The sequence below is a fragment of the Cyprinodon tularosa genome, unplaced genomic scaffold, assembly GCF_016077235.1.
Source record: "Cyprinodon tularosa strain WSP-4 unplaced genomic scaffold, ASM1607723v1 ctg12, whole genome shotgun sequence".
Lineage (NCBI taxonomy): Eukaryota > Metazoa > Chordata > Actinopteri > Cyprinodontiformes > Cyprinodontidae > Cyprinodon > Cyprinodon tularosa.
In genome coordinates this window covers 781,007-805,921 of record NW_024038003.1, presented here as the reverse complement: position 1 = coordinate 805,921, position 24,915 = coordinate 781,007, and the positions used below count along the sequence as shown (strand labels likewise).

Here is a 24,915-nt window from a genome sequence, read left to right as displayed (position 1 = left end):
TTGTTAAAACCAAGCTTCAGTTCAGGTGTTATTTCCTGGAGTTTACAGCCACTGCCTGTCCATAGCAGTTTTTTGTTTGTTTTAAAGCACTAGTGCCTTTTTTTTTTTGACAGTAGGCTGACAGGAATGGGGGTACGAGACAGGGGGAGAGACATGCGGCAAAGGACCACAGGTCAGATTTGAACCTGGGTCGGCCGCGTCAACAATTAAGGTCTCCATACAGGTGTCGTGTGCACTTACCACTGCACCACCAAAGCACGCCAAATGTGTATAGCAGTTCTAAAGCGCACTAATGAATGGGCTGCATCCCTCAAAGGCAGCACCATAAAAAAAAAAAAAAACTGAAAAGTTTTTAATTTGGGAAAGGGTAGATAAAGGACAAAAAGGGGGATCTCCATAGATTTGGGTGTCAGGAACTGTAATTCATAAAAAAAAAACAAGTTGATATAAAGGGTATAATCAGGGGGGAAGTGTAAATATAGAAAGCTGCAGTAGTTGGTCACATGTCACAATCTCAAATGGCTTTAAAAAGCTTTTTTGTTTTAGTATTCAGTCTCTGAGATGGGTTTACTCCACTGGATATTATTCTTCAAAACTTATAACGATGTCTTTAGATCTCTTGAATGCAGCTCTTTTCTCGAAACCCCCAATAATTTCTGTTGGAACTAGTTCTAGATTCCAGAAATTTAAAATTTTCTGCTGGGGAATTTAGTAAAACCTTTTATGTAATATGATGCAAAGATAACAATATGAAGCTACATTTTGCTTGTTTGGATTCATGCATACCTTTGCCATACTGAAAAATAAAATCCTTTTTCATTTTTACTTTACTAGTAAAAACAACAAACGTTTTGGGTTCAAACAGAATTTTGGAACTGCTCTTCTATCCCCACGATAAATATAAAGCATCTGCTGTGTTGTTGGTCTTGTCTTCGTAGCACAGACATTTTTTTATTCTTGTATTTTCCTTGTGTGGAAGATTTAAAAAGCAACCTTTATTTCAGCACTAACCTTGAGAACAAAGGGGTTTTCGCTAACCCGAGGAACACAAGATTTGCTGAAACTCCTGCAGCTTTCTTGCTTTTATACTCTTGGTACCCTCCCTGACCCTGACCATCTTGTCTTTTCAGTATTGGTTAAATAACCTGTTATTATTTTAGTTCTTCAGATTCATCTTGGTATAAAATTTGGTCTTTACAGCTCAAAGACTTTCCCTCATATTTATCTCTCTTCCTTTATAGTTTTTCTAGTCTTAGTACAGAACGGGATGGATATTTTCTCAAAGCTGCATTCAAATGAAACCAGTAAACTTCTTTACTTGGAAAAACAAAAGCGTTGCCACCTCTCTTGCATTCATTAAAAGATGAATGTAAGAATGTGTGGCTGCCTTAATGTTTGTAAAAAAGTAAAGAATGAAATTAGTTAAGGTCTCCACCCCCACCTGTTGCTTCTGCTCACTCCAGTAGTAGCTAATGCTAAGCATTTAGCTGGGTGTATATGTGTATAATATATTTATATTGTACTTTTGTCCTGTCTGATATCTTTGAAAAATAACTAATTTATAAATGATTCAGAAATATCACAACAGCACATCCATTTCAGGTACACTGTTCATGGTGTAGTTGTTAATTCAATAGGAAAAACTATTTCTGACCAGACTATTTAAACAAAGAAGCAGTTTAAGAGAGTTTATTGCACCTTTGGGGTATTTTTTCTTAATTTATTTTCGAATTCAATTGGAATTACACTAACCGTAATGCAATGTCCATGCTAAGCTTTCAGCAGATTTATCATTACCAAAATCTTGCATTATAAATAGGGGATTTACCTTTTTTAGAACAAGTAAGAAATGTATGTATCATGCAGTTTTGAAAAGAATAAATTCATTAGCAAAACACAATAATTTAAATAAAAAGGAAACTGTTTAGATTTGATAATGTAGCAGGCAATATTTCTCAATAAATAAAATGATAGCTCTTAAATATTTTTTAAGAATTAAACACATTTTATTGCAATTCTCCAAAACCTGCAAACAGTAAATATTCCTTTAAGAACAGGTTATTAAAAATCCTTTTTCTCTTTCCACCTAAAATCCCACCTTTTTGTTTTCTCCATCTTTTTTGGTGCCATGTCCACACGCAGTTCAGTTATAGTACTTTGGTTTCACCTGCACAACATGTTGCTATTTAATGATAAGCCATTCTGGACTGTCCAATTCAGTATAAATAACTGTTCAGATATGGACATTTGCCCTGTTTAACCTCACAGATACACAGTTTTTCTAACAAACTGGCTCGGATCAATATATTGAGTATTAAAGCTGAATTAGATGTCCTAATTTCATTTGCATTTTCATGCATTTCTTATGAGTTTCTTGCAGGGATACAATTGAATTCAAAATAAACAGTTATTAGGATTCATTTTGAGAAGACTGTGGATTTTTTTATTTATTTGTAATTACACAGTGTGGAAATCATTTTATTTTCTGCCAGGGACAGGCATTGCCACCTCTGATTACTATCAGCATGTCACAGCCTGAACTCCTCTGTTAGCAATCTATTTCAAAGCCTTAAAGGCTCCTGTGTCGCTTTCAGCAGCATCCATCAGTCTTCCCTTTAGAAGACTTCCAGCCACAGCAAAGCCCACACCTCAATCGCATCCCCTCATTCATGATACATAGCAAGAACTGGTGACTAACACAAATAAAAGCAAATTAAATAGATGCAGCAAGTGCAAAAATCCTTAGTTTTGTTTTTTTTTTTCTTTTATTGACTGCATCTTCTGCTTTTCATCTGGTTTTAGAGCGGTATCTTCAGACCGGCTGATACAGTGTTCATCAAATACAGGGCAGCTGTAAACATTGGTATCACTCTTTGCACAGTGACCTGCAAATGCATTCATACCGCTTCAACTTTTCCCCATTTTCTCTAATTTGCAAGTAGAAATTTACTTTTTATTAATATGAGATTCTATGTGATAGACAAACACAAAAATGTTGCCTAACTGTAAAGTGTAAGGAAAATTGTGCATCATTGTAATGGTATTTTTTAGATTATGATAAAGGTTATTTGTATATTTCTATTTTAATTTATATTTTTTATATGAATAAATGCAAAACTACTCATTCCACAGGAAACTAACACTTTCAAGCTTCATCTTGAAAAAAGTAACATTATCATGATGTGATAATGATTATCTTCAGCAGAGACAGGGAAGCTGATCAAATCTAAAAGGAGAATGGATGGAGCTGAATTTAGAAAAATAGTGTCAGAAGCTGGGTGGCGATGATCCTAAACTTACACCCAAAGCATTTTTTGCAAATATTTTTTGCTCTCCATGGTTCTACAACTGTGGGTCGAACAAAAGTGAGTGCATAAATAGTCAGATTTTTTTAATTTAAAAAGTCCTTTAAAAGTAGGCATTTGTTTGACTAATTTTATCATTTTTGGACCATTGTGTGTTTGTCGATCACATACAACATTCCCAATACATATTATCCTCTGGTTGTAAGGTTAAATGTTTAGAGGGTGTGAAAACATTTGCAGGTCGCTGAGTCACTTCATGTAGTAAAGACCGCTCTCACGCAACCATACACCTCCATGATGGCTGAGACGAACAAGGACACTTGAGGAGGAAAGGGAAATGAGGAAAAATGGCCGACGAACACCAGCAGTAGCTTCCATTCATTCAAAGTGCTCATTGAGGTTAAAACTTTACATTATTCACAGACACATATTTTGGAATCGTAGTAGCATGCTGAAAAGTCACAGGTAAGTCAGACAGCAATTATGTTTCCTAAAGGTGCATCTACATCTATGAAAGTCCATAATGTGTTCGAGTTTTCTGGTTTACTGAAAGACAGACATCAAATTTGCAGTTCAGGTATGTCTGAAGGTAATGCTGCTAAAGATGTTGGATATTGTGTCTCTCATAAGAGGATGCTTGATACCAGGGCAGAGGATTATGTGGGGTTGGACCCAGGTGAGGCAGTGTTTGTCATGATGACCTCTGATCGCACGTTTTGGTCTCTCCCTGTGCTACGCAGAACCCCATAAAGTCTCTCGTCCACTGAATCCACCAATTTGTCTGTTAGGCTGCTTTGTGCCTGCAGGGAAACATCTGATAGCATAGCCTGGCTGCTGTTGTTGTTCCTGTTGACCACTCGTGGGTCCATGTGGCTCATTTGTGGCATTGCAGTGCTCACAGGCTGGCTGCTGATACCTCCCGCCTCCTTGTCTGAGAACACTTGGCAGCCCTCAGTCTCACCAGTCAACTCTGCAGAGGCGTTTCTTGTTGGGTCTGCTCCTTCAGCCCTTAAGTTGCCTGCATTCCCTGTAGCTCCTTCCCCCACTTGATCTTCTGCTCTTTCCTTAGCCACCTCTTCAGAAGCTGCAACCTCACTGGCTTCTTCATCTGCTGCGCTTGCTATTCGTGACAGGGTGCTGTGGTACCTGGTGTCCAGCGGGTAACCTGCACTGTCACCCCTCCTAAGTGGGGTAAACCTCTGCCTCTCCAAAGACGGGGAGTACCTTCCCCCAGAGGCTGAACCGGGGTCGCTGTATTGCTTGTGTCTCTGCCACTGCTTCCGGAGGTGAACTCTGGATCTATGTCTGGAGCGTAAAGGAGAGTCTTGCTGATCAAAGCGTGGATCGTGTCGAAGGAACTCATTGAAGAGAGCGTCTGTCTTTTCATCTATGCTATAGTCACGGCGGCGGAGACGGGATCGGTGTTGACTCAGCGGCTGAGGGGCTGGGCTTGCCAGTGGAGAGATGAGCTGAGTTTGTGTCTCTGGAGGTTTCTGAGGATGGACGGATTTCAGGACTTGATATGGATCTTGAAGGGTATGAGAGAGACCGCCACCCTGAGAGTTCTTCTTCAGTTTTTCCTCTGTCGCTGTGCCAAGAGCCATCTGGTCCTCCAGCTCCTCCTGAAACAACTTTGTCTCCATGCTCTCACACACCGAGCCTTTTCTACCAGAGCTGGTGAAAAACAGTCTCCTCTCAGATGCAGTCTTCCCCCGAGGGGCCCCCGGAGTTCCAAACAACCTCATATCCTCAGGGGCCCTGGATGGTGCTTCTATGGAGGCATAGCCACTGTCCATTTGAAGAAGCTTCCTGTTTCCCCCCTCCCCCTCTCCTCCAGCTCCACTCCCCGTATCACTGTTTCCTCCTGATGGCCCTCTGGCCCCCACCTCCACCTCCCCCTCTCCTTCAGGCTCATCGTCCAGGTCTTGTGACAGACAAGTGTCCAGGCCTGAGCGAGCTCCTGCACCACTGAAGGATGAGACACTGTCGGCATCACTGCGGACTGACTCCCGATCCGTGCTGCTCTGATCTGAAGAGGCATATTGCTCCAGAGAGGCTCTCAAGCTCCAAATGTCTCTATAGAGGGACGGGGGTGCCTCTGAGCTCTCGTGGCGGCTCATAAAAGACGAGCCTGAGTCTGTCCTTCCTCTGGCTACGGCTCCTAACACCCCCTCGTCCCCCTCATCTGTCTCCTCATCATTCTTTTTCCTCACATCAGACGTGACTGAGTCTGTTTTTGCTTCCTCGGTTTTTCTCAGCAAGTCTTCAAACCTGTCCTGCATGGTCAGTTCTTCTTCTGTCCCAAACAGGTCATCATCTTCCGCAGACTGCAACACACTTCTTGTTGCTTTGGCTACTATCGCTGCTCGAAAAGTCATTTCTTGCTCTCCTCCGGTTCCATTGACTGTAGGTTCACCCTTACCCAGAGCAGGATCAGATGGGAGATTAATTTCTGCCCTCCTGGTGCTGATGCTAACACCTACCTCCACCGGGGCATCCAGTTTTAGCCTGCACAAGTGAAGAACACACAGTCAGTACCTGACTCCGCTAGGCACTTGCTCATTTTATGGTGTTAAAAGAAGAGAAATACCTTCTGAGGAAGACTGAGGATGTAGAAGTATCTTCAGGATGGCGTAGAGACTCAGCAGAGAGAGACTGGAGGCCGCTGGTCTGGGTGGGCATGTGTGGGAAAGATTCAAATGTGTCATCTTGGAAAGGAGAGGAGTCCTCTTCGGTGTGGTCGGTGGTTTCACTCGCTGCTCTCTGTCTATGGAAAGGCTTTCTCTTTGGGGATCCTGGTAGAAATTCAGACACATCTTCCCATTTGTATCAAATGCCAAAAGTGTCACATTGTGCTGCAGAAGTTAAAGTTACCTACACTGGTCATTATGTAAATATATTTGGAAATGAAGGGAAAAAATGATTAAAACATTATTTTAAATACATTAATTTGTTTAATAGATTAACAAAAGAAGAAATAAAACAGTTTCCTAAATATATATATATATATTTAACTTTGGTATGAGCTACTAAAGTAAAGAGTTGAATATAAGATAAAGCTCCAAATATTTAAATTATTTTTAAAACTAACAAATCATACATTTTCATTATATACCATATTGATTCATTTGGTCCGTAAATTAAAATACAACTGAAAATTTCCCCAAAGAAAACACCACATATCGACTGATTATCTACAGATTAATGTTTTTCTTGTTTTCTGCACAAAGCTAATGAGTAAATGATGTTTAACATTACAATATTGCTTTAGATGAATCAGAAAATGCTTCTATACACAAAAATTAGCTTAAATAAATGTGTAATACCTTCTTATAGGTTGCAATTTTCCAGAGGGACTTTTTATCCGACAAATAAGCCAGTTAAACATTGGATAGATAATTTCATGGTGCAGTTAACACAGGAACCATTAAACCGATCAATAATGTTACAGTTATATACTGTTTTAACATTTAACCATTCGGTGAATTAATTTTTTTGTAAACTGAACATTTTTCCAATAATCTGCACAAACCTTTAGCATCCAGACTGGCAGCTCGATGACTGGTGTCAAACTTCCACCTTCTAAAGTAAGGCCCCGCCCCCTCCAGACTGGCATGTCGCCGTAGTTTAGAGAAGAAGTGCAGAACAGAAGTCGGCCCCGGAGCTTCCGTGGGCTCACCCCTCGGGCCTCGTTCGCTGTCGTCCTCGCCCCTATCCCCAATGGTCTCCATCTGACAGAAAGGATAAAGGCAGAGGACGATTGAGGAGAGGTAGAGACACATTAGGAAGAGATGTTGCTGAGGGAGATAGTGGGAGGCAGAAGTCCTCAGGGGACAGCTTTCTGTCACTTCACAGCAGTTATAACTGATGTCATTGTGCAGCCGCAGCTATGAGCCTGCAGCAGATGATTCATTTTCATTGTTTATTTTGGAAAGCAGTAGATTTGTTTGCACTGAAGAAAAGAAAACTATTAGAATACAGAACAATTCAGTTTTCAATTTAAGAGCAAACTTTATTTATTCATTGAATTTACAGATGAATGGATGAATTGAAATGCAGGAGTTAACTGCCAGGTGCAGAAACACCCTGCATGTAGTTATCCTTCATAACTTAACCAGTTGATTAGTCCCTGGCATGGTCCAAAATAATCTAACTGTAGCCCCTAGCCTCTGTTCATTCAGCTTTTGTGGGGTCAACATTAAGAACTCTTTTACAGCCTTTATCCCCCCTGACGTCAATAAATGCACACAAATGATCACGGGTAATCAAATACGGACCTACAGCCTTACAAAAAACATTTCTACAAAACACACCAAGTTACACAAATGTAACAGCAGAAGCATTATAAAACCCAGAAATATGAAGGGACAATCATTTGCATGCATCACACAAAGTACATTTATGTTAATTTCACTGAGGGCATCCGTGCCTATATGTCATGGAAAGGATTATGGGATTTCTCATAGCTCCTTAACACCAGTAAAGGAACTCGGGAACTCCCTATGCTAAAGGATAGGGAGGATAGGCTCCTTTTTCCTGCCTCCTTCCTCTGCCAGCACTTATCATGGTAAATACTGATGAATTTTGGTTTTGGTTAACATGTTAGCATAGCAGCACATTATGGAGTTGAAAAAGCAAATGTTTAGAACAGATTTCTGGACAGGCTCTTCACTTCCAGGACCTGAATTGTCCACCTCTGCTGAGATGACATGCAAACTGATGATCAATTAAATAAAGCAAGAGTGGGAAAAAAACACACATTTGTTTTTTGTTAAATGCAGCTGAGCTCTGTGTTTGATTATGCAACCAAAATATTCTCCTTTAGGTTAAATGTTTCGTTTCAGTTACATTACATGTACTGGTACCTGTATCCTTGTTATATTATTGGTACATATAGGCATAATTTCTGGATGAAAAAGTAACAACTACATAGAAATGGTAGAGGAGTAAAATATACAAGCAACTTCATATTTCTAATGGTTTTCGGGGGTCTTTAGATTTCTTGTTTAGGCCCTGACTGGAGACAAAATGTCCTTTTTTTAAAAAATCTGCAGTGTTTTAAATTCTTCTCCAAAAACTTAAAAAAAATGAGACGCAAAAAAAAAAAAATACATTAATTGAAGTCAGAATCTATCTTGGGAAATCTTGAGCTGTCTAAAACTGTCCTACATTTTGTTGACATGAAGAATAAAATGTTCCTCTGAACGCTGTGCTTTAGATGGTCTGGTTTGTATCGTTACATTTAAACCAGCGTGGACCAAAGACTTACCGTCTGGGACCGCTGGGTTCTCAGGACTGATGAGGAACGTCTGGCTCCCGGGTCCAGGACGGTGGAGTGATGTGGATCTCCAGGCAGACCCCCACTCAGACTCTGTCCCAACCAGTCAGGGACTCTTCTCTCAGAGGGCTGGAGGAGAAAAATGTATAACAGCATCACAGGCTGATAAGCAACAGATGTGTGATACCTATCTGATGTTGTTCCTGATGTGCTACCTGGTAGATGCAAAGGGGCAGCTTGGGGGCTGCAGTCTCGCTGATGTTGATGGTGCTGCTCTCTGTAGAGTCACACTCCATGATGGTGAGTATCTTCAGGTCACATGGAGCTGGAGGCAGGTGGAGGTTGGTTAGCCGGGCCTTTTTTAGGTGATGGAAGTCTCCTTCGGTGAGAGTGTACCTGAGGTTGAGGCACAAAGATCTAATCTCTGTCCATCAAAAATGAGGAATGATAACAAAATTGCTGTCTGGTCACATGGACGTTACCTGCGTCCTTTTTCCTGAGGGTTTTTATCCTGTTCATACAGTGCAGACTCATTGAATGAGACTCTGCGGCCAGTGGCGCCGGTGGAAACGAATCGATCCGGCTCTGCATCGTGACAGCTGGATGCTGAGAGAGCATCGGACTCATCCAGACGGATGGTGATCTCTGAGTAACAAGGACGCACCAGTGAAGATGAAAAGAGGAGCCTGTGACAACATTTACCCAGAAAGGATATGTGTGAAACTACAAAAAATAAAAAATGCACAGCTCTGACCTTGTGTGGGCTGAGAGTCCTCAGCATAAGTTGTGTTTGTCTTCTCAGGGTCATCGCTTGCTCTGAAAGAAGATGAATTTTACTCCGTGCTATGTTGCCACTCATATTTTAATCATGAGGCCCCTCCCCAGATAAACCAGACATAAAGGTCCTACCTGGAGTACCGTCTTCCCCCCAAGCAGCAGTGGTGACAGAAGAGCAGCAGCAGGGAAAGCAGGACCAGCGTCCCCCCAGCAAAGACGCTCAGCAGCACCAACAGCAACACATAGTTCTCCACCTGGCCGGCCGACACGGGCGCATCCCGTTGCTGAGAAAAAACAAAAAGTGATTTTCAAGGATTTCCCTCCATTAATCTTTGCTTCAGCTCTGACCAGTTTCCATGTTCCCGCTGGAGAAACGGATCCTAAAACATGCAGGCTCCATCACGTATGTCATTGGAGATGGTATGTTAACGTGATTAGCAATGTTGGATTTTTACAGATTTTTAACAAGCTTTTGAAAGTTGGTTAAACACACAACATTTTGGTCTAATCTTTTTATTCATTTATTGTTTTAAAAATCAAACAAGATCTTTTTATGTTTTTTTTCCACTGTTCCATATAGAGCAGGGCTGTAAACCTGTGCATGCCTCTTTCCAGGCAAATGTTGGGCTCTAAAAAAACTAAACGTGAAAATAGCACATCTTTTTCTGCCTCAGTTAAACTATTTGCTCTCTTGTCCTTGGTTGTCATTGGTAACCAATGAAGTAACATTAATCAGTTGGTTAAGGTAGATAAACAATAACTTAATGGGGTGTTTTGTGTGGATCATTTAAGGTGGAATGTGGGGGCTGAAGGCTTAACCGGAAGTGGAGCTTTTTCTGCAAACTTTGAGGTACAGTTATGCTCTATAAAGGGACATTGCTTGATTTTGCATGTGCACATCACTTTATGAACCTGAATGACTGGGATGGATAAGAATTAGCATTGTTTTTTTTTATTTTTTATATTTGGTGTTTACTTTTAGGGTGGATCCCACCCAATGTTTTATAACGACACCCCAATCCCAAAGTCATTTTCAGAAATTGGATTGAACAATGCTCCATGAGATGTTAAAAGGTTGAGATATTATGTAACTTCCCTACAACATTCTCCTCGACCTTCCTGCTATGTACCCTGATCTTCATGATGCTGTTTGTTCCCTAAGGTTCTCCCCAAACAATAAATAAAAAAAGTCTGATGCCTCCACAAAACATCTCTATTTATAGTGAGATTAGATTACATGACTCCTGAAGGCAGCTGGTTGCAGTGGATTTTGTTTTGGGGCAACCACAGTAAATGGGGTTGAATGCAAACAATAACAATACATGCAAGCATTTTTAGATTTGTATTTAAAACATTTCTTTAAAGGCTTTTAACTTTGTGAACATGCGCAACTTTGTGTTGGTCTTAAAAAAAACAGATTTTTCTTTTTAACCTGACCAGATGACGGTGTGAAGGTAAAAAGGGTGCGAATGCTTTTAAAATCACCTATGAACTCTATTTATGAACTGCAAGGTAATTGTTTTAGCAATATCCTGAATAAATAAAATTCAGAAAATCTGAGCTTTAAAATGACAGGCACATAATTAAATCGTTTAAATGTGAGCTGCAAAGAACAGTGGAGTCACTGGCCTCCCACGAGAGACATAGTCAGATACATTTGTTTTCATCAGGGCAGAGATTTTACCAAATGACACAGTGTAATCCTGTTAACAGCTGTGCGTGGGTTGGGACACATCCCTGCTTCACTTTTTCCTTTTCTGGACACTTTCCGTTTCTGTGCATTCAAATTAAATGTTCTGTGAAAGACTCCAAACTAGCAGCATCCACACTGATACATCTAGCTATGCATTATGGGACGGATGAAAGTTAAGAAAATACCCTGAAATAGAACAGCACATCAAAGCTCCTTGATGGCATTTAGAAATCAGATCCTTCATCTATAAATATCACTCGGTACACTAATCACTTAAACTTTGATCTTCTCTGTACTGATATTACCTGGGTTCATTTAATTTCAGCTCCTAACATTTGTCTGTCATCTCTAAAACTCCTAACTCATTGATTTAATAGCAAAGCCACTCAGGGGCATACATTTCTCCACTGTTGTCTTTTGTTGGAGGGAACGGGATGGCACAATTCATTCTGCTGGGTCTATAACTGATCTTTTTTTTTTTTCCATAGGGCCATGCATCAGTCAAGACTCTTTTGTGCCATTACGCAGTCAGCTGTAAGCACCTTAATATTTAATGAGTGGAATTAACACTGAAAGACTCTTAAGTCCTTGCATCCTCGTTGCAAATGCTAACCCAGATACACACCGCCTGCTCGCTCACGCACTCACGTAGACAACCGCCTGCTCTCTTTTGATTAATACACTCAGTCTCGGCTGAGCGGAGCTGGGGATGCTAATCGAAACGTCAGCAAGACCCTTAATTCAATTTCCCAACTCTTCTCAATGAGAGGGGAAATGAGGCCTTTGCAGGCTAAAAATGGAAATCGGAGGAGGAAGAGGAGGAGGATGCCGACGCAGATGAGCAATCCCCACTGAAGACTTTCCTGGCTCTTCTCCGAGTGTCAGATTCAGAATAGAGAGGACAATAAATTGACTCCTTTTGCCAGCAATGCCAGAATATTAATCAATTTCAATGTTTCATTTCACATATTTAGATATTTATTTACTAAGGCCTTTATAATATCCAAATTATGAGACCAGAACACATAATCTTAAAACCACCCAAAAAGACTTAAATAATAAAAGGGATAAAGCTGAGGAAAATAACCAGCCTTTGCAAACAGAAATAAAAAAAAGGGGATTTTGTTAAGAGATTTAAAAATGAAAAGTAAAAATTGAAGTCATTTCTAAAATGAAAAAGAAGCCAATGAGAAGCTTAAAAAATAAGCTGGGCACAGGCTGAGGGGGTAGATAAAAGATGGATGTCTTTGTTCTGGAAAAGCTGAAGATGATTTAGGCTCCACTCATCTCAGATGAAGACATACCTCAGAGCTAGTTTGATGTAAAATCTTTTCCAAATATTACCCCTAAATGTTCAACAGTGTTCTTTATTTAATCTTAGGAAATGCATGAAGATGTAACACAGGTGTGTGTCACCCGGAGAGGCTCTCTAGGGAAAGGAAATAAAATGTCCTCCTGTCCAGCAAATGATTCCAGAATGATGGAGCCAATGGCTTTTCCCTCTGACTGCAATAATGTCTGTTTATCCCACGTATGAATAGGACTGGCTTCACTGGATGATACACACATTTTGCATCAAAGAACGCCTTCAACTCTCGGAGACAGAACCTGTTTATTCCTGGAGGAAATAATTACTTTACATCCCCATGGGGTTCATATAAACCCAAAAACACATGACTGAGGCATCTTCAAGAAATTTGTTCCAGTTTATTTCCAATTTTCCTCAAAAAATACAATTTTTCCATGATGACATCAAAGGAAGCACTGTGGTAGAAGTGTTCCCCTGAAATATAGCCACAGCTGTGTCTCAAATCGAATCATTCCAATAATAAAAATAATATTAAGACTCAATATTATAACAAATCGAAAATATCAAAATGTTTCCTTATCATTCAACACTTGGAAATGCTCCTGGTAAAAGTAAAAAACCTAAAGCAGACTTAATTCCGACATTATAAAAAAGGTTATGTGTGTCCTTATGCAATGCATACGTCTGGTTCCAGCTATATATTATTAGAACAGAAAGCTGCACCAGTCCTGTTCGATCCAGCTGATTTTAGCCAAGGTTAACCTCAGGGTGTAAAAGGTGGGAGGGACAGTGACTCTGCTTTAAGTCATAAAGACTGATTTTCTCCATAAAATTCAACCTCCCGTATCTCCATAAGGGAGGTAGAGCCATCAAAAAACAAAACCCATCTGACAGCAGTAAGTCCCTGGATGTAGGACTGTGAAGTGAAAAAAGACTTTTTTGCTCAGGCCGGACAAGAGGTGCCATCACACCCATAAACACCTTTTTAATGTGTGTTCAAGATGGCCTAAAAAAGCCTCAGAACGTATTAATCTGAACTCAGTTTTTAACTCTTTACACAAAAACTAAAGTAAACTCTATATCGTTGACTGATATACAGTAGTTGTTATACTTATAGGCACCCTGCTAAAAACTTAAATTAAATGAAAACCCTTAAACTAAATGAATGTTTTACTGCTGTAGAAAACAAGCTTACATCTAATTCAAGGGCATTATCTATTGTCTGGAATTTTTTAATTCCTCTTCTAATAGCAGTGGACCAACATTTTTCATTGCTGGAGCAAACAGAGAGGAGGATCTATAGCTATCACTCCTATAACATTCTCTTTGTATCATCCTGAGTCTCCAATCCCTTTTTTCCCTCTCTTTTCTTCATCTAACTCCACAGGTTTTCCACAAGATTTAGCACTATGGATAAAAACAGCCTTGAAATGGTCTGATAAACTACAGTATTTCTGCATAGATGCAGCCAAATGTTTTGGATCATTATCATACTGTGATGACTCATTTTCAATTTGTTGGCAGAGTCCATCCTTTTTCTTTTTTTTTTCGCCTTATTTAAGAGTACATTATTTTGTTTACTTTAATAATGTTTATAGGGCATTCGGAGGAAAAAACACCCATAGCATCACAAATCCTTCAACATACTTAACAATGGGTGTGAAGGCTTAATCCTTTGCTTTGATTCAAACCCAGAGTGACTGTAGATTTGCATATACTGTACTTATGAAGATCAACACACAACTTTGATGGTATGTTTGCTTTTCTTTGCTATTTTGAAGAGATGCAGAAGAAATGAGCCTCTGTGTCACAACATACACTATATTGCCAAAAGTATTTGCTCACCTGCCTTGACTCACATATGAGCTTAAGTGACATCCCGTTCCTAATCCATAGGGTTCAATATGACGTCGGTCCACCCTTTGCAGCTAGAACAGCTTCAACTCTTCTGGGAAGGCTGTCCACAAGGTTTAGGAGTGTGTTTATGGGAATTTTTGACCATTCTTCCAGAAGCGCATTTGTGAGGTCGCACACTGATGTTGGACGAGAAGGCCTGGCTCTCAGTCTCCGCTCTAATTCATCCCAAAGGTGTTCTATCGGGTTGAGGTCAGGACTCTGTGCAGGCCAGTCAAGTTCATCCACACCAGACTCTGTCATCCATGTCTTTATGGACCTTGCTTTGTGCACTGGTGCACAGTCATGTTGGAAGAGGAAGGGGCCAGCTCCAAACTGTTCCCACAAAGTTGGGAGCATGGAATTGTCCAAAATGTCTTGGTATGCTGAAGCATTCAGAGTTCCTTTCACTGGAACTAAGGGGCCAAGCCCAGCTCCTGAAAAACAACCCCACACCATAATCCCCCCTCCACCAAACTTTACACTTGGCACAATGCAGTCAGACAAGTACCGTTCTCCTGGCAACCGCCAAACCCAGACCCGTCCATCAGATTGCCAGATGGAGAAGCGCGATTCATCACTCCAGAGAACGCGTCTCCACTGCTCTAGAGTCCAGTGGCGGCGTGCTTTACACCACCGCATCCGACGCTTTGCATTGCACTTGGTGATGTATGGCTTGGATGCAGCTGCTCGACCATGGAAACCCATTCCATGAAGCTCTCTGCGCACTGTTCTTGAGCTAATCTGAAGGCCACATGAAGTTTGGAGGTCTGTAGTGATTGACTCTGCAGAAAGTTGGCGACCTCTTCGCACTATGCGCGTCAGCATCCGCTGACCCCGCTCCGTCAGTTTACGTGGCCTACCACTTCGTGGCTGAGTTGCTGTCGTTCCCAAACACTTCCATTTTCTTATAATACAGCTGACAGTTGACTGTGGAATATTTAGGAGCGAGGAAATTTCACGACTGGATTTGTTGCACAGGTGGCATCCTATCACAGTTCCACGCTGGAATTCACTGAGCTCCTGAGAGCGACCCATTCTTTCACAAATGTTTGTAAAAACAGTCTGCATGCCTAGGTGCTTGAATTTATACACCTGTGGCCATGGAAGTGATTGGAACACCTGATTCCAATAATTTGGATGGGTGAGCAAATACTTTTGGCAATATAGTGTATAACTTTTCTTGTTTTGACGAGATCTTTAGAAATACAGTTTGAGTTGCATTGAAAAGGAACAGAATCCATAGATGAATGTAAAACATTTACTGCTGTACCTGTTAAATCAAATACTGAAGCATTGATCTTTCGTTCCCTGACAAGTAATCTTTAGCCTGGTTCTTTGTCTACATAACTGAGCATTCTTGACATTCTTGGCACACCAGCTGAACAACAGCAGACATCTCTGACATTTTCACTGTGTCACATTTTCTCAATTTTCTAAACCTTAAGCTTAACTTACTGACATGTCTCTGTCAGATAGTTTTTTTTGTTGTGTTTTTTTAAAGCATTAAAAAAACATTGCTTAGGAAATTGTCAGCTGAAGAGACTGGAGGAAATATGTCCTTGGTAATTTAGGTTAAAAGCACAAGAAGGTCTCACTCTTTTGATGAAAAGTGTTGAGAAGTAGGGAGAGTATCTTTATGTGTGTCTGAAACAGCTGGATGTAGGCGTGTAAAGGGGGAGTTCCTGTTTTAGCATCAGAATGAGGAAAATTTTTTGTGATTTCAGCATCAAATCGAGGAGCGTTTCTGCCAAAGTGAGCACATGATGGTGGTCCTCACTTTCTATGAGGTTTAGGGCTTAGTTGTAAATTAAATTTAGGTTAAGACTGGGATTAGGTATGCCAGGGTTATTGCATAAAAAAAGGTTGAAAATGACTGACAATTAATGGAAGCCAATAGGAGTCTACACACTGTCCTCACTACATATAACAAGATAAGAAGCGATGTGTGTGTGCGTGTGTGTGTGAGTGCATCGGCGTGGCCGGGACTTAATGAAACCTGCTGTTTTTACAAACCCAGCCAAACGGTTAGAACAGCTCCATCAATCAGCCGGAGCAGCGAGGCCTCTCACCGCTCTTCAGGTCATCTTTCTGACTCACTGTGCAGACCAACAAGGCAGTCAATTCTATGTCTCCACTGAGAACTTTAACTGACAATAATCATAACAACCAGCCCGGATTCACTGTCTCTCTCTCTCTCATCCATCCTGTTCTGTTTTACTATCGTTTCTCTTTGCCCATCACCTGCAGATTAAAGCTAACACCTGGAACACAGTTTTTCCAACATGTCTTTCTTTGTGGCGGAAACCCAGCAGGATTCAGAAAGCATTGAGACATCTTCTTCACGCAAACCGTGATGATCCAGCACCATCTGAAGGTGTGGACAGCATGTGTTGCTGGAGCAGTATACTCACAGTAGAGTTCTCGGTCAGACTCGTCAGAACAGGCAGATCATTGCTCATGGTCCAGGTCAGAGTGAGTGAGCCCTGTGGAGGAAGAAGAGACAGTAGGACAGAGATGCAGATCAAATTTTAAACATCCATTTCCGATTAGATAAATATACCTTCTCTCACATTTAAATGGGATTTAAACTAGCCATCAAGTAGCCTCTGAAATAAATGAGCTAATTTAAAAAGGTTAGCATCATGTCATACACTTGGCTTTTAAACATTGTCCATAGATCTCAAACAGGACTAAGAACTGAGTCATAGAATCTGTTTCCCTACTTTTGTTTTATTTGTAATCATATTGTGAAGCCCAGCTGTGTTTCATTTACATTTGGATGTAATCTAGCAAATATATGATCTATTCAGTTTGTTCAATGCATCAATGCAGCTGTCAGCAAAACAAACCACCAGCATGATGTTGTTAAATCCATGCTGGAGAGTTGATGCATTTTTAAAACACCTTCTAGATGACATTATTCTCTTCAAACCAGCATAAAGTTAATAAAATTTGTGTTTTCCAATAAAGCCTAATGATGCTGAGCTAGAACTTCTAGGCGCAGCCAAGAGTCAGGAGGGGTTCTGGTTCTGAGACCAGCGGATCCCTGCATTTTGTAGATGACGTGGTTCTGCTGGTTCCCTCCCACTAAGACCCACCGCATGCATTGGGACGGTTCATTGGGCCATGGTTCTCGACAGGAAAAGGGTAGCTTGTCCCCTTCAAGTTGGAGGAGAGGTCCTGCCTCAAGTGGAGGAGTTTAAGTATCTTGGGGTCCTGGTCACAGGTTAAATTAGAATAGAGCGGGAGCTCTATTCTAGATGGATTGGTGTGACTGCTGCTATAATGCAAATAATACACTGGTCTGCTGTGGTAAAGAGAGATCTGAGCAAAAAGGAAAAGCTCTCGATTTACTGGTATGTCTACATTCCTACCCTAAACTATGGTTATGAAATCTGGATCATGACGGAAAGAATGAATCATGGATGCAAGCAATGAAAAGAGCTTTCTCTACAGGGTGGCTGAGCTCTCCCATAGAGATAGGGTGAGGAGCTCAGCCTTCAAGACAGGCTTGGAGTAGAGCCTCTTCTGCTTCACATCAAAAATAGTCCGCAGAGGTGGTTCGGACATCTTTTTTGGATCCTCTCTCTCTCTCAGGAATAGTCCAGGCATGTCCCATCGGGAGCAGGCCTAGAAGACGATCCAGGACACGTTGGAGGGACAATATCTCTCAACTGGCCTGGCAGGCTTTCTAGCTTACTCTCTTGGAGAAACTAGTGAAGAAGGTGTTATGTCCCTGGCTAGAAACTAATGCTGTCTGGATGGGCCGCAGCACAGAGAGGTCGGTAAACCCTGTGTTGGAAAACACAATATACTGTAAAAGACAGCTGCTGACTCCTTGGAAGGCATTTGTTTAGTCTGCAATACTACCTTTTTGTTGAACCAATAATTGTTTTAACTGAAACGTAGTAGAATGAAGGAGCTACACAGCATGCGAGAACCATATCTGTACTCTTTAAATATTCATGTCCTTAAATAGGCCTTTCTATTATGTTTCTTCTGTGTTATTATCTCCTTTGAGTCAGCTTCATGTCTGAGGTATTGCTCCCAGTGGGAGCGACATTGATGAAGGAGGAAAACATTAAACTTCAATTTACCAGCTAAACTGTTTATTCTTAGAATGAGTTTTTCCAATTGAACAATGAAACTACAAAACACATCAAACACATCATTAAACAGCTGGACTACATTTTTAAACTCCCCAAATCAATCCTGGTTAAACTGGTAGATTTTAGCCTAAACTGATAACAGAAACCTTCCATTTTATCATATTTGCACAAATTCCGCAAAAAGTAGCAGTCATCTGTCCACAATTATACCTAAAGCCTGTTAATAATCGAAAAGAGAAATATAGAAACAGATATTTTGTAGGAATTTATGCACATATTAAAAAACCTTTGATCTTGATAAAAACCACAATAAATTTTTTACCTGCCTACTATACTGTCACCGTTAGTTTTTGTCGAAATTCATTGCAGTTGATTTTTGCATGACTAAACTACCCTGAAAACAGAACAGCTCCAGTGAATCATTTGAAGCACAAAAGGAATCTGACAGTCATGCCTATGATGAGCATAGTTACCCTCACTAAATCACACGAGCCTTTCGGTTTGCATGAGCTGGCTTCGCAAAGTTCTGACTCCTGTGGGAGAGAATCACTTCCCCTAGTAGTGATCGAGACTTTGACATGCACCAAGAAAGTATTCCATATTTTAAAAAAATGTAAGGATTAAAGGCTAGCTGTCCCCACCATGAGCAGTCTGCTATTCATGGTGGTAAAGGATTAAACAGGTTATTATCAATGTCATTAAAACAACACTATGAAGTGATAGAGGCGTGCATACAGGAACTATAAGGATTGGATGTTACTGGTTCCATCTTTTACACCTTTTAGCTGGAGTTTTGAATGCATGATCCTTGCTGCTTAATTCAAGTCCACATAGATTCAGTCTTGTATCTTTGAAGCATTTACTTATGTTTGAAAGGCTGGAGGTGAAGAAAAAAAAAACATCAACCGGAACAAAAACAAAGATGAATTAGACAATAAAAAAAACTGCATCAATGAAATACCAAATAGATCTGAGTGTTTAATTGCTGTCTTGTCAATCTGCAATAGATTCTCTACGAAAGTTACAGAAAGTATTTAACATCTTTTCCCCTTGCAGTATATAAGTGTTTCTCCACCTCAGAGATATCAGCTGATTCACTTCGATTGGGCTTCTATGCAATTTGTGTCCAGAGAATTTGTATTGTAAGGTAAAATTTGCTCATAATGCTCGATGCAAAGCTTTTTATCCTGTTCATATTTTGTCATGAACTTCAGTGTTTGGGGGATTTTCTTTGCAATGAATTGGAAGGAAAATAATGCATGTTTCTTAAATATTTTCAAATGAAATTAAAATCATGTGTTTTCAGCCTATTTTGTACCTGTAATTCCCCCAAAACAAAAGACTGTGCAACTGATTGCCTCCTGAAATAACTTAATGGATAAATGTGATTTGTAATTTGAAGTCTCTTTACTTACTATAGAGCAACACAGTAAATGAAACCTAGAGCTGCGAAATCGCGTCTGTTCCCCCATTGCCCCCCTACTTGTCCCAAATTTGTTATTTAAACTGGTCACCCTAAAGCAGAGGTGTCAAGTAACAAAGTACAAATACTTTGTTCACACAAGTATTTGTACTTTCTATTCCTTACATTAAAAAAAAAAAAAAACGTTACCCATTACTCTTGGCTCTAGTTTAATGTTTGAAAGAAATGTATTTCACGTCATGTGCACCATCCAATAAAGATCATTGGCGCCATCCACATCTAGTGAACACTAGTGTAATTAGATGAGTCATATAACACAAAAACTTATTGGTTAGCTAAAGGAAATCATCAGAAGCAAGCAGGAGTTCTTCAGACTGAAAACATGAATTGTCTATGCCATGCCACAATGTTGGATTCAGAAAAAGATGTTGAAATGTCTGAAAGGTCGGACACAGGCAAGAGCGTCTGGCTGGGTTTTTAAAGGTTACTTTATACTTTAAGTAGTTTTTGGAGCACATACTTTTTCACTTTTAATTGAGTAATGAGGTCAATTTGATACTTCAACTTTACCAGAGTGTTTTTAAACTGCAGTATCTATACTTCTACTTAAGTAACAAATGTGTGTACTTTTGACACCACTGCCCTAAAGTTAGACAGAGCAAAAGTTGTATTTTTGTCTATCCATATGGGACAATGCCTTTTTAAGCAATGGCTGACAACCTTAAGTGAAGCAGATGCTGAAAGAAGATGACAGAGATACATCCAGCTGTTTAGAGCATAATCTGCTGTAAATCTGACTGTGGTTTCTTCTTTTTGGGGAAATGGGGGAAATTATGTTTTTCATTTAGTATATTATTTTTACATTCAACTATATTTATTTTCATTATTTTAATTGCGTTTACTTTGTTCATTTTTTTTATAATCGTCATTATTGCCTTTAACTTCATGGCTTAGAGCCTCATCCTTCTTTTTGCAGCATCTCTCAAACTGTAGAACTCAGAATGTGCTTCTTAGTGTCTGACTATTCTATTCAATTACTATGGAGATGGACTCAAAAATGCTTGTTCAGGTGTCTAAAGTATCTGGTGTTGCTGTCAAAACAGAAGATCCTCATAGAAGAACTCGAGAACAGACCAATTAATTGTTCAGATTTACTAAATTCTTGGTGGAGGAGGAAGCTATAAAGAATGCCTCCATTTTGTCTCATCAGCCCAGTGACGTTCTGGCTCCATCTCTAAGGTGAGAAGAACTATTCTCCAACAAGTCTGTGCAGCTTGTGTAACATCAGTCCTCCAATGCATACCTAACACCTGCTGATAATCCTGCTGCACATTCCCTCGCTGTGAGGGAGACTCATATTTTATGTAATATCTCAGCTCAAGGTAACTATGATGAGTCCGCAGCTCTAAAGCACATAACAGTGTTCACACTGTACATGGCTGTGAATCCTTGTTCTGAAAAATAATCAACCTCGATGCTTCACTCATAGTCACAGTCCATGCGTTATTTCTGTCCTGACATTTGTGAGTGTCTTATGAGAGTTTTCTCTCATTCACACGTTACTGAAATAGAGCAGCGTGCTATCTGAAGCTTTTGTCGATTAAATGTTTGAAATCCAAAGTGGATATCAGTCCGGATTGAATTCATTATCACATGAACAAATCAGTTGGTATAGGAGCGTGAAGGGGATTTAAAATAGATGAAACGGATTAACTGATCAACAGATGATGTATCTTAAAGGTCAGTGAATGAATTTATAAAATTTGGCGTTTTATTCCCTGCTAACCTTGATAGACAGTAAAGCTTATCTTCAACATGTTGCACTACTTAAAGGTATAGTGGAGGATTTTCGGGAATTACTGAAAAGACCCGCCCTTACCACTTAAAAAACAAGCCCATTTCTCCTCGTGCATGCACTGATTAAAGGTTGCCGTTTGCATCGCTCATACAAGCTTACGTTCCAAAAGATGATTTCAATTGTTTCACTTTGTCAGACTCTCCACCGATAAGTGATAATGGGCAAGAGCACGTAGGACAAGCTTATGTAAACATATCACCAGTATGATTGACAATTAGGAGGACCATTTATTTTGATGATCCACCTGGAAAAAGGACATCCTCCACTATACCTCTAACTTGCTGCATAATTAGGCTATGGTTGTAATGTGGCAAGAAGAAAGCTACCATAGAAACAGACACATTTTCCAGAATTTCCCCATTGTGGTACAATAATGGGGATTTTGTATTGTATTCTATTCAGTTCGAAATAAGGAGCTTCTATTGCAATCTGCAGAAGCCATGAAGTGTAGGATGAATGAAACTAAATTATTACTTTTCATGTAAAACAATATTTGACTTTTAAAGCTACACTTTATAATAAAAAGTGGCAGTTGCATCATCATCATCTGGTATTGCTTTTCTTCCTCAGTGACAATAAATCTGGTGAAAATTATCCAGATGTCCCTTGAAGCTCTGTGTCAATGCAATAATTTCAAATTCTTTCTATCCAGTAGGCTGAATCAAATATTAATGCAAAACATGAATTTTTTTCTCTTGAAATACAACAATTTATGATTATGTTCCTTCAAAGATTTATTAAATCACATATAAACATTACAATGCTGATTTTTATTTTTTTTTTTTATTTATTTATTTTTTTGCAGTATGTAAAGTTTACACCAATGTTTATTTGTGTATTCAAAAGGTCTAATGACTATCTTCTGTAAGTATACATCCAATTAGAATATGTAGAGATTGATTTTTCCAGGTCTCCATCTTATCTTGACCAAAATTCCACAAATGCATGCCACACTTTTCAGATTTAATATTCCATTTATACTGTCCACAATGTTACACCACTTTGTGTAGCATGAAAATACATTGCATGGCCACAAAATACAGCCCCCCCCCACCCATTATTTCCCTAAATGGTTTATTAATTATTTAACTAATTCCCTCCCTAATCTGGATACAGACTCCCCTCTGCAGCGTATTGTAATCGCACAGTCCTGTCTAAATAAATTCCCTTTTAGCTTTCAGGGTAAAGGTGTAAATATTAATTCATAAATTAAATATAAAGCTCCAAACCTAAACATTTGCCTCACAAGTGATATTTGTGGCACTTAATAAAACACACACAAAAAAACTGTTTTGCTCAATTTAGCTTCGTTCACTTTCATCTTTAAGTGGGTTCTGCAATCTTTCAATTCAAAGAGCCACTTTGGCCACTGCTTCTACAGATCAAATTTGTCAAGAGCTGAAATTAAGTTTTTAAAGATGATGTTAGGATAATTATCATTGAAGATGTGTGAGTTTATCACACCCTATGGGCTGTCTGTTGCGCGTCAGAACTGATGTTTTAATCTAATTAGGACATTTCCTCTGTCTGGATTTACAGTTATAATTTTCATTCTGTTTGTGGCAAAGATTTGGAAATGGAATGAAAGCGGTGACCTATTTTGATAAGTCTGGAGCCATGGATGTCTAATCATCTTCTAATGTGTATGATGTAAAATATGATGATGTGGCAGGCTGGAGATGTATAAAATGCCTTTTTAACCGCTAATCGGGGCCACTTCCTGAGAGGTGAGCCCAGAGGTGAGAAACTGCCTTCTGTAAACTCTAAGCAACTTCTCTGATCTGAGTAAGATTAAAATTTCTATCAAAATCTGTTGTCATGTCTCCTGGTTATTTAATAGATATAAGTTATGAAATGTTATTTAAAGAGTTTGTCCCGAGTGATCTCTTTCCAGGGAAAAGAACCGGAAAGATAGAGCATCAGGGTGCATACACAGAGCCTATCTTTAACAATAATAAAAGCCTAAACCAAGATTTACTGGTTCATGAATTTAAAAGAATTATTGCCATTTTGTCGAAACAAATAAAAACACACATTTATTTTGTGGAACGAGTGAATCTGAGTGATCTATTAGTAATAGAATAAAAAAACAACAACAGAAAGCTCCCCTTAAAAAGCCTTGCACCAGTGGTGCCCTGTTTTTGTTCATATTCTGTGCAGATGCATCAAAACATACACAACAGTTATCAGTTGCATTAGGAATTAAAATAGTTTATCATATAGAATGCAGAGCCCTTGTCGACAACTTTAATCCCATTCAAAAATATAAATAAATAAAAATACGATTCGTTTTCCTATTATTCAGTAAACAAAAAAACAAAAAAAAAACCTCAATACCAAAATGATAAAAACACAGCATATTATATTATCCAGGCTTTATCATCCAAGCAGATGTTTTTTGTGATCATGGGCTCCAGATGTGCTGAATCGGTCGATAAGGGAAGCTGTTGGTGGAGTCCCTCCTCCTTTCGCAGGGGGACCACAGAGATGCGCTCAGCATCAGCACCATCGGCAGCAGAGGCAAAAATCCCCCCGATCAGCAGCAGGGCTGTCCCATCATGTCAACGCGCCGCCAGGAGGAGGAGGGGGGGATAAATCACGACATGGACCCCGCTGATGAGGGAACTCCGACATCTGACACCGCTAAAATAGCCTCTGTCTTATATAATTAAAACAGCACCTGGATGTAGGATGGACGGCTGGAGTCTGAGATGATAAACAGGGACTCACCTGGTCGTAGAGTCGGTGTGAAGCGGGCCGCAGCCAGTCTGCACCGTCTGCATACTTTATCCTGGGCTTCAAATAACGACTGTAGTTATGAATGAAACCACACGCGATTGGACACACCCACTGCCAGCTCCCGAAGCACCACGTGACCAGCACTGACGATGATGATGATGGTGGTGGTGGCGGTCATGATGTGAGATGGAGGAGAAGAGTCGTTTCCATTCAGCAGGCTGGTGATTGGCCCCTGCTGACGGGACGCTTCGCCTCTGAAGCTCAGAGCGTCAAATAAAGCCTCCTATCTGCAGGGGTTTTACTTTGATGTCTTTGACGCAGCAGCTGAATCCTTGTTGTGAGAAAAGATGCTCAAACAGATGCGGTAACCATTTGTGTAATTCTGCAGTTGGCCACTTGGTGGCAGCATAGCACTTTTGTTTCTGCGGTTGAAAGGAAGCTAAAAGTTGGAATATTCAAGTGTTTTCACTCTATCCAATACAGGAATAGGATTTATATATATATATATATATATATATATATATATAT

The 24,915-nt window shown here is 39.9% G+C and overlaps 1 protein-coding gene across 1 annotated transcript; it reads right to left on the bottom strand.

Annotated features, from left to right (window-relative positions):
- Window positions 1–1,990: 1,990 nt before the first annotated feature.
- LOC119773258 (voltage-dependent calcium channel beta subunit-associated regulatory protein-like) lies at window positions 1,991–24,663 on the bottom strand. Its single transcript, XM_038270178.1, has 10 exons — window positions 24,379–24,663; window positions 16,670–16,741; window positions 9,493–9,644; window positions 9,338–9,399; window positions 9,066–9,228; window positions 8,799–8,979; window positions 8,575–8,712; window positions 6,838–7,036; window positions 5,896–6,100; window positions 1,991–5,813 (listed from the first exon to the last, which is right to left on the bottom strand). The coding sequence occupies exons 2-10, from the start codon at window positions 16,715–16,717 to the stop codon at window positions 3,962–3,964; spliced, it is 3,000 nt and encodes a 999-aa protein (XP_038126106.1). The 5' UTR covers window positions 16,718–16,741; window positions 24,379–24,663; the 3' UTR covers window positions 1,991–3,961.
- Window positions 24,664–24,915: the final 252 nt, after the last annotated feature.

Coding starts and splice junctions, on each gene's coding strand:
- LOC119773258 (XM_038270178.1), bottom strand. CDS start 16,717: ATGAGCAATGATCTGCCTGTTCTGACGAGTCTGACCGAGAACTCTACT. Junction 8,980..9,065: donor CCTCAGGAAAAAGGACGCAG/GTAACGTCCATG, acceptor CCTCAACCTCAG/GTACACTCTCACCGAAGGAG. Junction 8,713..8,798: donor TGCCCCTTTGCATCTACCAG/GTAGCACATCAG, acceptor TTTCTCCTCCAG/CCCTCTGAGAGAAGAGTCCC.